Source organism: Strigops habroptila, chromosome 4, assembly GCF_004027225.2.
Source record: "Strigops habroptila isolate Jane chromosome 4, bStrHab1.2.pri, whole genome shotgun sequence".
Classification (NCBI taxonomy): Eukaryota; Metazoa; Chordata; class Aves; order Psittaciformes; family Psittacidae; genus Strigops; species Strigops habroptila.
In genome coordinates, this window is record NC_046358.1 from 56,232,409 (window position 1) to 56,249,507 (window position 17,099).

The 17,099-nt window shown below is 42.2% G+C and overlaps 1 protein-coding gene across 3 annotated transcripts; it reads left to right on the forward strand.

Moving 5' to 3' along the window:
• Positions 1-4,086: 4,086 nt before the first annotated feature.
• Positions 4,087-16,294, forward strand: WEE1 (WEE1 G2 checkpoint kinase). 3 transcript variants are annotated; one of them, XR_003990888.1, is made up of 12 exons: positions 5,135-6,018; positions 8,197-8,405; positions 8,865-8,931; positions 9,015-9,187; positions 10,104-10,225; positions 10,904-11,050; positions 11,506-11,601; positions 11,684-11,769; positions 12,003-12,173; positions 12,263-12,408; positions 14,480-14,585; positions 14,893-14,964. XR_003990888.1 is itself a non-coding variant. In XM_030482206.1 (11 exons), exons 1-11 carry the CDS (start codon positions 4,096-4,098, stop codon positions 15,041-15,043), a joined length of 1,371 nt encoding a protein of 456 aa, XP_030338066.1. In that variant the 5' UTR covers positions 4,087-4,095; the 3' UTR covers positions 15,044-16,294. The 3 variants fall into 3 exon arrangements, 2 of the variants coding, with proteins under 2 accessions (XP_030338066.1, XP_030338065.1); XM_030482206.1 differs by lacking the exons at positions 5,135-6,018; positions 14,480-14,585 and adding an exon at positions 4,087-4,098 and having other exon boundaries at positions 14,893-16,294; XM_030482205.1 differs by lacking the exon at positions 14,480-14,585 and having other exon boundaries at positions 5,140-6,018; positions 14,893-16,294.
• Positions 16,295-17,099: the final 805 nt, after the last annotated feature.

A 17,099-nucleotide genomic window follows, 5' to 3' on the forward strand; every position in this document is an offset into this window, starting at 1 on the left:
TGGCAGGTCTGCTGGTGTAACAGAAACTATCACATGGCTGTAGAAATCTCCTGGAGAAGACAGTGTTCCAAAGCTACATCTCCAGTGAGCTCTTTGCTTTCGTATAGAGCTAATGCAGATTTTAATATAGGTTGTAATGACTGAAAAATCATAAAGTACAAGACAGGTTTGTCAGCCTTGTGCTTTCTGAAAGTACAAGGCTGGGACAGACAGGATTGGCTGTTTTTTGTTTTCAACTGTATATTCAAGACAGTAAGAGACAGATTTTTTAATGTATATAGCTTCCTAAGGATGATGTTAGTGGGAAGAAGGTGGCTGAACTTCTTGAAGCTTTTACTAGGCTACTATCTTTTTATCTGCATCTCAAAAAATGCTTGGAAAAATGTCTCACCTTAAATGATAATGTGTAAGAAATTTTTAAAATGAATAGTAGTAAATTTGAAAAAAAGGTTGAGTACCTCTTCTAAGATTTGCATGTTCCCTGAAGGAGAAAAAGAAAGAAGGTTAGTGATTCTGGGAAATTAGTAGTGACTATTTAGTTTATGTGCGTTAGATATTTTGAGCTTTTTAATTGCAGATTTATGTTCTATTCAGATCATTTTAACTTCACTTCAGCACAGGAATGGGGCATTCTAATTATACCTGGTTTCAGTCATGGCAATCATTCTGTCTTTTCTACTTTTAGTATGTTATGGAGGAAATTTCTGATCTGAATACAATTCTCAGATTCTTTTGCCATTTTCTTTGTAAGCAGAGATTTCAAGTGTTAAGAGTCAAGCATACAGGTGAAAAGGGAGTCACTAAAAAGAGCGTGCTCTCAGTCACAGAGAAATACTGAATTGTATGTGACTGCTTGGCAAAGCCTGTGGGGTTTTTTAATGAACCTTGTGTATTATGACTTCTGAGTATCTTCAGATCTTCCCTTAAATTCCCAGGTTGTGGGCCCAGAAGCTGCTCTTTACTTTGGGAGGCTTCCTAGGTGCTGTCAAATTCCCTATTCTGTTCTCCACCTTGTTCTCTTGCTCTTACTGTTTACACTTCCTGGGTGAATACATCCTTAAAAAATGCTCTATCTGCATGCAGACTACAGGCTTAAAAGAGTAAAAGGACTGGCAGCATCACCTACAGGCATGTCTTTGGACACAAAGTCCACCTTTGGTGGAGAACCAATTCAATTCTGGATCTTGTAATGAAGAAAAGAGGTTGCCAGCTAACAGCAGCTGTTAGCAGCACAACCTCAGATAAAATAACCTTTAAACTGTTGGTGGCCCAGAGACAACATCTCCCAGTTGGCACACTACTACTGAGACCCGTTAGCCCTGTATATACCAGGTCTTCCATGAACACTGGAATGCCATCACTGGCACTGGCAACAAGCCGGTCCTTGGGTACCTGCTGAAACCCGGAAGAAAAGCCAGAAATAGCACAGATCTGTCCCTGCTCCTGGTTCTCCAGCAAGAGCCTTGGCACAGGTGGCTCTAGTGTTTCTGTTTTTCATATAAACAACTTGACCTTCCGTCTCTTCTGCTTTTTAACTCCATTTACCCTTCTTACAGTAAGATGAACTCATTATAGTTTCACAACTGTGCTGGCTGACGCAGAATGGATTTAATCCAGTTTTTGGCAGAACTCTTCCAATTTGATCAAAGAGGTTTTGGGGGATTGCAGATGAACTTGTGAGTGCAAGAAATCCTGATAAGATAGCAGTGTACCCTCTTCTGTGGCAGTTCCCTCTGACAGCCAAACAAGCCATTGTTCCATTTCTTTTCCATTCATCATTATTTGGGTTCCTCTGCTACCCACAAAAGAGGGAACAACTGTTTCCCTTGAGCTTGAAAACTCCTAGTTAAAAGCAGCTGTTTGTTGCTGAATGTGTACTGCCCCAGATAAGTATTTCTGGTAGCAAAATCTTCAGTGCACCAGACTGATACGCTTATTTTTTAATTTTAAAGCAACTATTGTTTAAAAAAAAAAACCCCAAACAAAAAAAAAACCCAAAAAAACAGAAGCAACTTCTGCAAATACATCCTGAAAACCCTCAAACCACTCAAATTTGTAGGAGTACCTGTCAGGCACCACCTGGACATAAGGTTACGCGCTGTTACATTCATTTGGAGGATCAGGGCTTTAGTTTGCAAGGCTCAAAGGTGCAGTTCTCAGCTTCAGAGAATTTGTGATGAATTCGGCTCAGAGTATGGCACAGTGGAAGCCTGCAGAGCTCTTCCCTGCTCACCTCTCCTCCTCCTGTGATGATTGCTAATGTGCTCTCTGTCTAAGGGAATCGGCTCTGCGGTGCTTTTTAGTTAGGCTGTAGGCCTACTAATGCTCATTGTAGTGGTGTCATGATGGGCAAGACAAGAGAGTTGTCTCTGTCTGGGGGAAAAACAATGCAACCGTTTATGGTCCCATTAAACCACAGCAAAAAAACAAGTGATGCAAATTCAGAACAGCACATATATAAAGCCTACAAATGCAGTCCTTATATAGCAACTATGCATTTTGTTATAGTTACGTATTTATTCAGTACTTCCCTTTCTTATGTGCTCTCAGTTTGGAAATAAACTTTCTTTTAAAACTGTAACTGGTGTTTCTTTCTTTCTTTGTTCCTTTTTTCCTCTCCTCTGTCTTATCTTCAAAAATACTTTCTTCTGTGTACAAACTCTGAATTGTTCCATTTGATTTTGTCCCACTTGAAGTGATTAGCAATCTATTAGTTAAAGTCTATACAATAGGGTTTCTGAATTTCAGTTTGCCACTTACCCTCACTAAATACCTGTGTCAGTAGACTGCAGAAAGCAACACAGCACCAGTTATATTTAGGTTGAGTTTGGGAAGGAAACTGCAGCTTTGACATTTCAGGGCGAGGGGTTTATTGAAAGCTTAAATTCTTCAATCTTTTTTAAAGAAAAAAAACTTCATATATGACTGAAGCAAGCCATAGCTGGTGGCTGGGATGTTTTAAGAATTGCTTTGCGTCTCCCTCTGTGGACTTTAACTGAGAAGGAGATAGAAGCTGTATTTTTGAATAGCCTTCTCTTACATCATCTATTCTAAAACTTGAACGCTTTAGTTAATATTTGTTATACAATGCACTTTGGTTTTAAACATTAGTTTTTTTTAATGTGACATTAGTGTGATTCTGAATTATTGCACACCAATTGTATTTTTACAGCACTTAGTCTGATGTAGCTGTATCTCTGTAAATGCTGCCCAATCCTGTTTCCATAGGTTAGGTTGGCTACTTTCAGTTTTCTGAAACTAGTTTTCAGGACATTTCCATAATCTCAAAAATTGTGTTCTTGTGGCTCACCACTGCTTGCCTGAAAAACAAAACAAAACAAATGTCTTAGCTTTCAGGCCATTGAAAGTGTAAGAAACAGGTAGGAATGTGATACTAAAGCAGAAACGTTTTTATGTAGGCCTTACAAAAGAAAAGAGTTGTGACCCATGCGTCACAAGGTGACAGAGCTCTTGAGCAAAGCCATTTCACCGCACAGGCATGGGGAGCGTGTGAGAGTAGAGAGTTACACTGACGGCTGGTCCACTTAGCCAAATTAATTTCAAATGCTCTTAGGTTCATACAGCGCGTGTGGCACAGCCAGCCATCCCCTGCAGAGTACTGGTGAGAGCTGCTGGGGACAGTTATGCTGCCCTGCACAGCAGCACGCCACAAAAAAATGGGTATTTTCAGGTAGAGGAGGTTTAGAAAGGAGGAGCTGCTAGCAGAAGCAGAGTATGGGACATTAGCATCCCCGTGTTATTGCTTACCTCCCGAAAGCATGTGGGTACTTGGAGAGTGGCAGTTGTATTAAAAGCACCAATATGGAAAAAGGATAAAAAAGTATCCTGGCATTTTTGGTTTGTGCCTCAATACAAAATCGGTGTAAAAATAATTACCTGTTGGAGATACAGGAGTCCCGTTTCAGCAGGCAGCAGAAAAGGGCCTCTGAGCCCTGCTGTTGTCACAGCTCTTCCTTCAGCAGCAGCGTCTGTACCTCGGCTGCAGCCATGGGAGCTGGAACCGTGTCCTAAATTGCTTCTGAAGGCTTCTGCCCATGGACATCGAGGACCAGTGGCCCGGCAAACAAAAGAAACATGGTTACGTACAAACTTCTGTTTTCTATTGGCTGGGTCTTAGGTGTTCTAGTTTGTTATCTTAGAAGTTTTCAGGCTCGCAGCCAGACGGTGCTGTTCTGTGCAGAAGCGTGCCATTTGCAGCAGATGAGGTTTTTGCTCTGCAGGCGAGAGGGATAGGCCTTGGGGAGGAGGCTGGTGGGGCGTACAGGCTCACAGAAGAGGGGCTGTGCTGTGGACTCCGAGCAGCCTACGTGCCCTCAGCTCTCAGGAAAGCAAACCTCTGGTGCTACCTGCACGTCCAGGGGATGCTGTGCTGCCCAAAGAGCCTGGGGAAGCACAGGGAAACTCAACAGGGACATGCACCAGCCTTTCTTCCCAGCTCCTGTGGCTGGAAAGAATTTAATTTTTCAGGACCTTTATTACCCAGGGGATTCATTTTAAGCTGATCTGATACAGAGAGAGATTGGTGGTTTTGTTGTGTTACATTTCATCAAGGTGGTAAGACGTGGAAAATGAAGCCGAGAGACTAAGTTTTGGCATGTGTAGGGAGACAGCCTGTCTGTTAAACGGCATCTACTGTGAATCACGTTTGCTGTGCTGAGCTCATTTTGAAGTGTCTTGTAGGAGTTATTGCTAACAGCGTGGGGCGCTGTATTTGAGGCTCCTGTGGTTTTGACTGCATTTTAAATCACCTGAATCGAGTTATTTGGAATGTACTGTTTTTTCGGCTTAGCTAAAAATGCCATCTTTAACTGGCCTAATAGGAACTGTTACTGGCTTGGGGCGCCACGAGATTTTCCTGCATTCTTCAAGCAACCAAACAGGAGCAGAACCACCTTGCTGCGAAGCGGGGCGCTGCGGCGTCGGAAGGTCAGCGGGCGGCCGGGCTGGGCAGGGCAGGGCAGGGCAGCCCCGGGTCCCCGCCCGACCAACGCCCGCTCCCGGGCGGTACCGCCGGTGCTGGGCGGGGCGGTGCCCGCGGCTAAGATGGCGCCGGGCCCGCGCCTCAGCGCGCTGACACGTACGTGTGTGCGCCTCGGGGCTGGTTTCGGGTGGCTGAGCCCCGCCCCCTCCGCCCGATCGCTCGCGGCGTTCGCGCCAAAGCGCCCCGTGACGCGGCCGTGTGTAGCTCCGCCCCAGCCCTCCGTGTTTTCAAACCGAGTGGGCGGGTGTGATTGGCTGGCGTGTGCGCCACGTGACTAACGGTCGCGGGAAAGCCGCGGAGTCCGAACAGCGCGAGGCGAGCTGTGCCCGGGGGCAGCGTTACACCTCAGGGGCGTGCTGCGCCCGGCGGGCTTGGGGCAGCGCAGGCACAGCGGGCGCAGCCCTCGGCGGGGCTCGCAGCGGGCCGCCATGAGCTTCCTCAGCTTGCAGCAGGCGGCGCCGCCGCGGCGGGTCTCGGCCCGGCGGGCGGCTGCCCCGATCCGGCAGAAGCTGCTGTTCTTGAGCGCTCATAGCGACTGCGAGGAGGAGGAGGACGAGGACGAGGAGGAAGAAGGCGGCAGCAGCTGTAACAGCACCGGCGAGGACTCGGCCTTCCAGGAGGCGGATTCGGCCTTCCAGGAGGCAGACTCGCCGCTCTCGGCTGCTCGCACCCCGGCGCGGGGCGACCCGCCCCTGCTGGAGGAGGAAGAGGAGGAGGAGGAGGAGATGGAGCCCGCGGCGGCGCCGCTGCCGGACGAGGGGGACTCGTGGGAGGAGGAGGGGTTCGGCTCCTCTCCGGTGAAGTCTCCCGGAGCCTATTTCATGGCCGGCTCGCCCTCGCCGCCGCCCCCTCACAAGGGCCGCCGCTACTGCGGGGGCTCCCCGCCGCACCCTGCGGCTAGTGGCTACCGGGTGCGGGGCGAGGAGCCCAGCTCGCCGCTGCCCGACTACCCCGGCACGCCGCCTCACAAGACTTTCCGCAAGCTGCGCCTCTTCGACACGCCGCACACCCCCAAGGTGAGGCACCGGGCCCTCCGCCTTCTCCCCCGCGGGGCAGCCTGCCCGGGGCAAGGGCGGGGGGGGGAAGGGGGGGCTGGGCCGGGCTCGGCTGCGGCGGGAGGCGCCGCGCCCGGCGGTTGAAATGCGGGTGTTGGCGGGCGGTGGGGGCCCGGGCGGGGTCGCAGCCCGTCCCGCGAGCCGCTTGCGCCACCCCGCCTGGCCGCAACGGCGGATTGGCGTCCGCCCCGGGTCCTTCCCACTGCCGTCCGTTACGGTTATGTAACCGGCGGGGGGCGACGCTCGGGCTGCGCGCCCCGGTGTGCCCAGCGGGGGAGGGGAGGGGCAGGGAGCTGGCGGACGCCGCTCTCCGCGTGGCTCCCTCAGCCCGGCCGGCGGGGGGGCCGCCCGCTGGGGCCGGCGCCGCCCGGCTCGCTCCGCAGCGCTGGCTGCCTGCCGGCGGGCCGGCGCCCGCAAACCTGCGTTTTGTCCCGTAGGGTAACAGGGCGTGGGACGCACCCCCCGATATGCGTAAAAGATACATTTGTAAATACATTTTTAAACTTTCGTATCTATTACTTTATATATAAATAGATGGGTACCTTGCATTTGCTGTGTTTTGTGGGAGAAAATATTAAAAAAGGTGAAAGTAGAATATTAAACTCTTAAGTATTGTAGTGTCGTGTGGGCATTTTTACCTTTATAAACAGAAAGCTAAAGCTTGAGTTGGGAGTTTGCCCTGTGTGTTTAAGTGGTGTGTCTCGTTTGAGCGCCACGGCTGTTGTGGCGCGGTGTGCCAGCGCCAGCTCGGTGCCTGCAGTCCTTGTGAAACGTAGAAGGCTGTTTGAGTAGCCGATGCTGTTAAACTAATGGATTTGAAAGCTTAAAGGGATGGGTAGCTCTTAACTCTGTCAATAACAAACTTTTGGAAGGCATTTCAACTTTTGAACTCGACATTCATGTAAAACACCATATAGTGAATTTAAATCTAGTGACAATAGGCTTGCTTTCCTCATTACTTTTCATATAGCCTTTTAGAAGTAATCCGGGGATAATCCCCGGGGATAATCTCCCAGAGGTCTGTGGACTATAGATTGAAAACAACTGATTTAAGGTGCGAGGAAGGCAACCTTGTTAATTGGTTTTCTACAGCTTCCATTTTAAATGAAGTTTCACTGGTAGAAATGAGCTGTACTTATTTGGAAATTGTAAAACTGGTGATGTATCGAGTCAGGAGCAGGCACTTAATAGATGCGAGAGGTTTGTGGATTGTGACACCAAAACAAGGTCCTGACCCTGCCCTTCAATGGGATTCTTAAATTAGGTACCCAAATTCTACAGGGATTATCTTGGAGAGGTTACTTTTGGAACTTGGAGGAATCAGTTGGCCAGGGTATCCAGTGGAAGTACTGAAATGTGTGTTGAGACAGTGATTTAAAGGTCTTCATCTATTGCAGATTTGGAGAGTGCAGTTGAGTTTCCCAAGCATGGAGCCTTCTTCCCTATGGTGGTTTAGGCTTTAGTTATGTTAATTCTTTATTTTGAAAGGTGTTAGGCACTAGGATAAGGCAATACTCCTGCTTGTTATCCAATAGGTCAGTGATTGGCATCGTCACCAGGATGTAGGAGACAAGGGTGCAAACTGGGAGAGGTTTCATCATGTGCCTGGAAAACACCTGGTCTGACAAATCATGACCCAAAAGTTCTGGCCTGGATGTTGAATTTACAGCACAACACTGCTGTCAGTTCTTGAGCAACTTTTCGTAGGTTCATTAAGAGTAATCTGTGCATCAGTGTTAATCACCACCTAAATTTGTAGTCACCAAAGATAATTTCATATATCAGATCTAACTTCCATATCTTGTATGTGAAAATCATGGCGATACAGCACAGAACAGTCTGTGAGTTTTGTGTGTGTTTATTTCATGGACAAAGAGTTGTCCAAGAAGTTTAGATGGTGACATGGTTAAAGATAGAAAAACAACTGCTTTCATAATCTTTCTCGTCTATTAAAAACTATTTTAACATTCAGTGTTTCCTTTAACTGTATTTGTATGGAGTGTAAAGCCTAATAATTTCTTTGGATTTTTTTTTTTTTTTAACGGAAATGCAAGTATTTAAACTGTTTATGTCCAAACCAATATTGAGGCTATAAATGTCCTTTTTTTTCTTTTTTTTTTTTTTTTTAAATGAATACAGAGTTTGCTTTCCAAAGCACAAGGCATAGGCTCCAGCTCGGTTAAACTTCGAGGGGGCTCTCTATTTATGAATGTTGGGAAATCAGAGAAGCAAGACGATGATATTAGACAAACACCTCATGTGAACATCAATCCCTTCACTCCCGATTCCATGTTTCTTCACAACTCTGAAGGAAAATGTCGTAGGAGGAAGAGAACACACTGGAATGAGTGAGCAACTTTGATTTTCCTTTGTTAAGCTTATCTTTAGAACTACTTCTAGCTGGAAAAGTTTTGTTACAAATTGATTCTATAAAAGTATTTTTCCTTGCAAATTGTTAATAATGCACAATAAACTTTTTGAAGTATCTGCTTTGAGATGATATTATGAAATAACCATTTAGCACTAGATCTTTCGATTAGTATATAGAGAGTACAGATGAAGCTGTGTCCTGCAGTCTTTTTACCTGACAGCATAAGCTATGCACACAGCCTTGTCTTGAGGAGGAAAAAACATGTTACCTTTATGTAAGAGTTCGCACTTACAAAATGTCTAGCATTCAACTAGTTTAACTAAACTTAGGTAGAATGGTAAAACTAGATCTCAGTGAAATCAACAGCTGCTAGACTTGAGTTTTAAGTTTACTTAAGCCATACTACTTCTGCAAAAGTAACTGTTGTGAATTTCAGCTCTTGTGGAGAGGACATGGAAGCAAGTGATGGAGAGCCTGAAGATGAAACAATCAGACCTGCTAAGGTGATGAATCTTTAGATCGTGATACTACATTTGGCATTTTGTGTATCTGCAGATCTAACTATTTTCCTTTCTAATATTTACAGAGGATAACAATAACAGAAAGTAATATGAAGTCACGGTATGCAACCGAATTTCACGAGTTGGAGAAGATTGGCTCTGGTGAATTTGGTTCTGTGTTTAAATGTGTGAAGAGACTAGATGGCTGTATTTATGCAATAAAGCGATCCAAGAAACCCTTAGCTGGCTCAGTGGATGAGTGAGTATTTCCTGCTATTAAAAGTTAAAAGCCACCTCGTGGTGCTTTTTACTCCCATGCTTCTTTGTACTGGTGTCTACAGAAGTAATTTAAGAGAAAAGTGTAAATATGCATGAATTAAGTGTAAAACAGATACAATTTTGAAGTCACTTATGTGTTTTCCTGAGTACTGTACAGTCCTGTGGAGGAAAGGCTAGCTGGTCTTTTTCCTAGGAGATATTTGTCCCAATAGTCTGTGTGGTAACAGATTGTTCTTACATGCAAAGTAAGAATAATACTTCCTTGCATTAATGGCAGGAGGGACTATACAAATAAACTGCAGTGATGATCCTTTGGCGTATGAAAGGAAAGCAATATTCCCAACTAGGTCCTCGTCCTTGTCAGCTTGACATGTAGATTCAGTTTTGGAACTTGTTTTGGTATTTGTGAACAAGCCTGTGATTCATGACTTTTTTCCCCCCCTCACTGTTCTAATAGTTGTAATATAAAACTCCACAAGTTTGACTTGATCAAAATTGCATACCAGACTTACAAACAAAAAGTTGGGAATGTTATGTTCAGTCATACTCCTAGCTTATGATCATCGTTATTTTTTTTCCTAAATCTTTACAGATGCTTCTCAAACTTGCTGCATGGAAAGTATGTAATGAAAGTGGTAGCTCCCTCCAGAATTGTCTGCAACAAAACCTGGGGTTCTATATACTTAAACTTTTAATGCAATGTTAATTATTTTAGCTGTTTGAATGTAAATACAAATCCATCTTAAGGTGCCACAGAACTGAATATGAAGATTTTTATTAGGAACCTGAGCTTGCAGTGAAGCATGATATTATAATAAGTGTTTCTATCAAGCTGAAATTGGGCTAATTCAACCTCATAATATTCTTGGGTGCTGTTATTTTTGTGATTGTAACAGGCAAAATGCTTTAAGAGAAGTCTATGCACACGCAGTTCTGGGACAGCATTCTCATGTAGTAAGATACTACTCAGCATGGGCAGAAGATGATCATATGCTTATACAGAATGAATATTGCAATGGTAAGTAAAGTTTACAGCTTGTTCTGAACTTGCCTTAAAAAAAAAAATCAAATTTTGAAGATATATGGCTATCCTTACAAATCCCTAGCACTAGGGATTTGTCATTAGGAATTGATTGCCCTACACATAGCACACACATTATTGTCTCAAAACATGTCTGATGTTCCTTTGTGTTAGAAAAGACATTGGATACATGAAGCAAAACCTGCACAAAATTGTAGACAAAGTCTTGAGCATTCAAAAATATTGGAAATACAATGAGGCATTTGCAGGCAGCAAAACTGCTCTCTCTGTGTACAATAGTACAAGCTGGAATAGAGAATTACCAGTGAGTTTCTTTTTAAAAGAGAGGTGGCCCTGGTTTCTGAAGCTTTTGCTATGGTTGATACCCTGCAGAGATCTAGAAGAGGGGGAAGAGATCTTTTCCCTTGTGTTGGTATCCTGTTAATTTGCATGGCAACTACAGCTGAAAAATAATTTTATTATTTTACATGGCTACAAAAGGGGGATACAGCACTAGATTTTGCAGTTCTTGTGTATCGCCAGCATGTTCTTGGTGATATATATTCGTTGTTAATTTTGTGAGCCAGTTGTACTTACTTTTGGAAGCAAGTTGTCATTATTTTGTCAACTGTTTGATGTAAAATAATTATGTTGTTTTCTTTAACGTTGTTTTAGGTGGCAGTTTAGCAGATGCCATAAGTGAAAATTACAGGAATATGCGTTATTTTACTGAACCAGAACTGAAGGACCTGCTACTTCAGGTGGCTCGAGGCTTAAAGTACATTCATTCAATGTCACTGGTACACATGGATATCAAACCAAGTAAGTTTGTAAAATGCTTTGCTCTGTATTGACAACTTCCGCAGTTAATTTAATCTGCTGTAAAAAAATGAGCAGTTAGGCACGCCTCACTAACTGTAAATTCTTCACTGAAGTTCTAAATAGCAGTACAAAGATGTCAGTTATAAAATTGGCTAGCAAACTTCAACTGTTGTTGCGTTTATCTTGGGCCCTTTTTGTGTAATTGACTCTACTTGCATAACACTTGGCTCCCCTCCCAGCAGAGGGGCCAGAGTGAGTAAGTTACGGTTTCTCGCTCTGCGAATAGGGTATGTATACAACTAAAACTTCTGTGCAGCTAAAGCAAACTGTAGTGAAACTAGACAAAGTAGAAATCAGACAGTTGTGGGGGTTTTTTGTGTTTGGGTTTTTTTGGGGTTTTTTTGTTGGTTTTTTTTTTTTTTTTTTTTTTTTTTAACAAATCTGCTCTTTTTCAGGTAATATTTTCATATCTAGGACATCACTCCCAAGTATAACTTCAGAAGAAGGTGATGATGATGACTGGTCATCTGATAGAGTCATATTTAAAATAGGTGAGAAGCAGCACACATGTGCTAAAAAGAATTGCATTGTTTATTTGTCTTCTGAAAAAATAACTTTCTTTTGTTTTTGCAGGTGACCTTGGTCATGTAACTCGAGTATCTAGTCCACAAGTGGAGGAAGGTGATAGCCGTTTTCTTGCAAATGAAGTCCTGCAAGAGGTAACGGTTCTGTTTGTGGAAGATAGTGATGTTAGCCTGGGTGCTGTTTTCCTTACAGTAATGAGTTGCTGTTTACTGCCTCCTTGCTGAGGAAGAAATTTCCTAAATGGTGTTCCTTTGAACTCTGGTAGTACTTGTAATGCTGTGGATGTGTTCAGTGCTGAATAGTTGAGCTGTTTGTTAAATTTCTTCTGGGTGCTATGTCTAGTAAATTTTTTTCTTTGTTTTTCAAGAACTACACTCACTTGCCAAAAGCAGATATTTTTGCTCTTGCTCTGACTGTTGTTTGTGCTGCTGGGGCTGAACCACTTCCATCTAATGGGGACCAATGGCATGAAATTCGACAAGGAAAAATACCTAGAATACCGCAAGTGCTTTCTCAAGAATTACTAGACCTACTAAAAGTAAGAACTCCTCTATAGTGGCTCACTGATTAGTGTAATTTACTGCATTACTGGCCCGAACTAGAATGTCTTATTTTCTTTTTTCCAAGGTTATGATTAATCCTGATCCAGAGAAAAGGCCTTCAGCTGTGGCACTAGTCAAGCATTCAGTGCTTCTCTCTGCTGCAAAAAAGAGCGCAGAGCAGCTCCGGATAGAACTGAATGCTGAAAAATTCAAAAACTCACTTTTGCAGAAGTAAGTAGTTCTTCAGGGACCTTAAATATAACTTAATTTCTAATGGGTTTCCATATGACAGTAGAGTGGTGATAAAGCAGGACTGTCATCATTTGTGCATGAGGTCCACAAATCTGTATGCCTGTACGTACCTGAGAGTACAGTGGGTTATGTAACTTCAAAAGGAACTTTCTCCATAGGAGGAACTTCTTGAACACTCTAAGGGAATCACAACTAGACTATTAGTATTCAGGGCATACAAAACATCACAATGTTTAAAAACCTTTCAGGCATAAGGCATGCTTTTGTGACAGGTAGAGTGTAATTTACATCTGTATGTTTTCCTAGGTTGTCTGTACGTTGAAACATGTTGGAAAACATGACTTAAATGACCTGTTCTGAACTTAAATGGAATGGCATGTCAGGAATGTTTTTGAACTAATTTGACGTATATACAGCAGTGTTATTAAGTTACCAGAGAATCATTTTTATTGGGAGGTCATCTTGTCCTACCCCTTGCTCAAACACTCAACTCTGAATTAAAGCTTTGAAGAAGTGTTTCCCTTTAGGAAAGTCTGATTTCTGCTTAAGTTTCAGAGAAAGAGTTAGTAAGTTAAGAAGTAGTCATCTAATCTTTCACTGCAGTTAACTTTGCATGTGTTATGCATAATAGGCAGGTTTTTATGAGGGAATATACACCAAAGATTACTTCCAGACTAGTTCATTTTGAATAAAGATGTTTGCGTTTGGGTTCTCTCCATTGCTATCTGCTTATCTTGCCACTGCTACAGTCTGAATGTAGCCAGACTTGCCATATTAGATAGTTATCTTTATAATCTTCTTTTGAATTACACTGACTGCAGAAAGAATAATTTGACAGTTTGTGCAGATTATTGAAGGACAGTTGAGGTAAATTGCTTATATAAAGACAACATATTTTTGTATCTCGTGAAAAGGGAAATCGGCAAAGTTAGTGTTTTGTGAAGACTACTTCTCGCCTGGCAACAAGTAGGGTACATCCTTATAAAATAACTGTAAATCCAAAAATGATTGAAAAAGAACAATTCTTCACAGTAATTATTAGCATTGTGGGGGTAGTGTTCTATAAAATAGTTCAGGTATTTTTATTTTGTTTGTTGGGATTTATTTTTTTTTTTAACACTCGTGCATTTTGACCCATTTAAGATACCACTTTGGTATGTAAGTTACCATCAGTGAAAAGAATCCTTGTAAGGAAATGCTTTTCTACTGTGTTGTGTTCTTCAGAGGAAAGGAAGAATTCCAGATGAGACTTCTAGGGAAGAATGGAAGTATATTATAAAACTTATTTCCTGGTAATGATGTGGTGGGGGCTGTGCACATATGTGTGCGTTTGTGACTGATGTTTAGGGAAGACAATTAAAAATTTACGGCGTTCTCTTGCAGTGAACTGACACAGTGCTAATGTGGGGAGGATTAGATGGGGCATGGGTGTTAGTGAATAATACTTTGGCTGACAAGAACAGGAGTAGCTTATTAAAGTAAAATATGTAACTTAAAACTGAATACGCCTACACCAATGTGCAGCAAGCTTGTGAAATTTGATCTTGCTTTGGAGTCCAGATTTGAAGTAAGATTACAAATGCTAGTTCTTATGGTAGAGAAGATTCTTTGAGGAGTAGTTTGGGATAGAAGAAAGAAAAGCATATGGGGGAATGATTATACTTAGCCATATGTCAGCAGTTAGGGAAAGGAGAAAAGGAGTGTGTGGGGAAACACTTGATAAAGATAACTTTGCTCTTTACACAGACTATTTAATAGTTTTCCCCTGAGTTTTATTTAACTTTGTCCTCAGACTGAATATTGGTAATTCTCTGAAACAGAATAGTTGAGAGAATGTTGCACAGGGACAATGGCCTGTGCTACCTTCAGTGACTCAGCCTTGCAGGTTTGGGCTCAAAATTTTTTGTTAGGCAAAAAAAGATTTAGTTGGTGATAAGCTTTGATGTGGGTATGCAAAAGAAAAAGGATGCTTCCTGAGTTGTCTGTTGCTGGTTACATTCATCTATGTTAATCTAAGCGTGTGTCTGTTTGTCTGAATCTTCCACACAAGTTCAGTTGTGAACAAATGCTTCATTTGGGCAAACCTCAGTAATTAGCTCTTTGGTGATTTATCACATGCTTGTACTAGAAGGTAAACAGCATCCTACCATGTTCCGGTAAGCGAAGTGTTGAGTTGCTTGTAAAAAGATGGGTTTCAAAATCTGACCAAGTTGTGTGAATTTGACGTTTCCTTCCCTTGTTAGTTAAAATAAATAACGTCTGGATGAGTAACGAACATCCCACCTCTGTCTTCTGGGTTGTAAACAGGTGGATGTGAATGATAATGGTCTTAGTATGACCTAAATTGATGGCAGATGCTAAGTTCTGAAACTGCTGTAATTCATTTGAAATGCTTTTTCTGTGATACGCTCATAGTCGTTACTGCTACCGTTGCACATGTATGACTCTCTCAATGTCTTGCAGAGAGCTGAAGAAGGCACAGATGGCAAAGGCTGCAGCTGAGGAGCGAGCACTGTTCACTGACAGAATGACAACTAGATCTACAACACAAAATAGACCGTCTCGACTCATTGGAAAGAAAATGAACCGCTCAGTTAGTCTTACTATATACTAACTATGAAGTCTAAAAGAACTACTGAGGATGGCTATGGCATCTGTGCCAGACTGAAGCCTAAGGAATCGAAAGAAGAATTCAATTCCTGGTTTCTTGTCCTGTCTTTGATCAGTGTCACTAGTTTTACAGGAATTGCTTCTGGGTTTTCACTTGTACAATATGGCTGATAAGCTATATTAACCATTTGAGTTAATGGACTCTGTTACTATCTTGTCCATAGAAGATCCTGGATGTTAGTCCATAAGCTTTTCAGTTACACTGTTAGATGTTACATCTTCCCAGGGTTAACCACTATAGTGGTGTGCTGCTTTGTAGCGTTACGGCATTGTAATAAGAAGTAATATCCCTAATGATCTTTAAGAGGGAGGGAGTGGGCCTTGCTTTGGTAGTTACTGGTATTTTTGGAGCAGAGGGGAATACATTTTTGGCTTTAAGGCCACCTACACTCAATGTACCTGATGTCAGGTAGACGTTTATTGTGAATTTTATTTGTATATTCAACTGGGAGCACTTTGTAGGCATTGCATAAACCACAGCTTAGAAACCTGTGGAATTAAGTGCCATGTGGAACTGCTGCTATTTTTAGTTTGTTGTCCTTGCTGTAAACTGTAGCATTAAAACAATCATTATTGTGTTAATAGGCTTCTTGTTAAAACAATTACGTGAAACAAATCTAAGCTGCGTTTTAGCGAAGGCAGCATTTTTCTCTCAAAGCTAGTGCATTGTGAAATAATGCACCAATTTAATATTTGGACTCTATTAGTGTAGTGCAATTGTTAATGTCTTGGCTATTGATGTTTTGTAATTCTTTCTAATAAGGTTCTCTAAATGTTTGTATTCTCTTCAGTTGTCCATTCTTTGAGGCTATTGTATGTTGGTTTTTTGTTGTTTTTTTTTTTAATGTTGGAGTACTTGTAAATAATTTGTTTAGTGTAAGTGTTCAAGTTGTTCTTCACTGTTTATGTACATAAGTTTGATGGTGTTTATAGTATACTTTACTGAAACTGCAATTTGAGATGCCAATAGACAAAGCTTAACTATTCAGTTTTAAGTTCCAAAATGAACCGAAAGCGGCCATCAGAACCTGTGCTGATGTTGGACCTAGGCTGACAGATGTTGCTAAAAAATAGAACTGTTCTAATTGCTGGCTTGTCTCTTCATTAATTTTAGTTTAAACAATGTTTCCCGTTTGTGCTCTGTTTTTTCTTACTAGTGTTGAATTTGAATATTAAAGTTAAAAGTTTTGTTTAATATTGTCTTATACTTATTTAACCCTATAGTTGTGGAAATAAAATACTGAGTTAGGAGTATACTATGGAAAGTCCTGATTAGATCTGCTTCCTGCTCCTGTGTAATGCTTTTGGCTCCCTCTCGTGGGAGTGGAAGATGACATACTTTCTCATGGTTATGTTAGGAGAGAAGCATCACAGTCTTCATTAGTATCTGTAGCAGTCTGTCTCTACAGCTTCAGAAATGATACTACATGTTGGAAAGACTTAAGCCCTTGAAGATTTGAAGTGGAACCCATGACTGTGAAGATGGAAGACTCGATGAAACTATGTGAAGAAAGACCTGGTCTGAGGTAAGGAGGAAAACTCATGAATTGCTGAGGATGGGACGTTGAATAAATTCAGAAGAGAACAGTGGGAGAAATTGGAATAGTCTGGGGAACACAATGATGGCATGTTCTGTGGCATGGGCATAAAATATGCATTTCTTTGTACCTCATGAAAAGGAGAGAGACAGTAAAGCTAATAAAGGTGTAACATTAGTCTGTTGGAAAAGCTTTTACATTGCTATATTAAAGTGCAGGTGACTGTCAGACTAGCAGTATGTGAACTGAATGGGTTGTCATAATTTAATTTTGCAATCAGCAAATGACAGCTGCTAAGAATTTTTATTTGTAAGTGCTATTCATATGACAGTGAAATTCAGAGGCTTGGTTTAGGTAATCTAATTTAGGTAATATTTGCTGGATATGCAGTTCTCACCAGTAAAAACTGGTAGACTGGAATACCTTTAACTTTTTACTTTGTGAGATAGTCCTGTCTTGTTT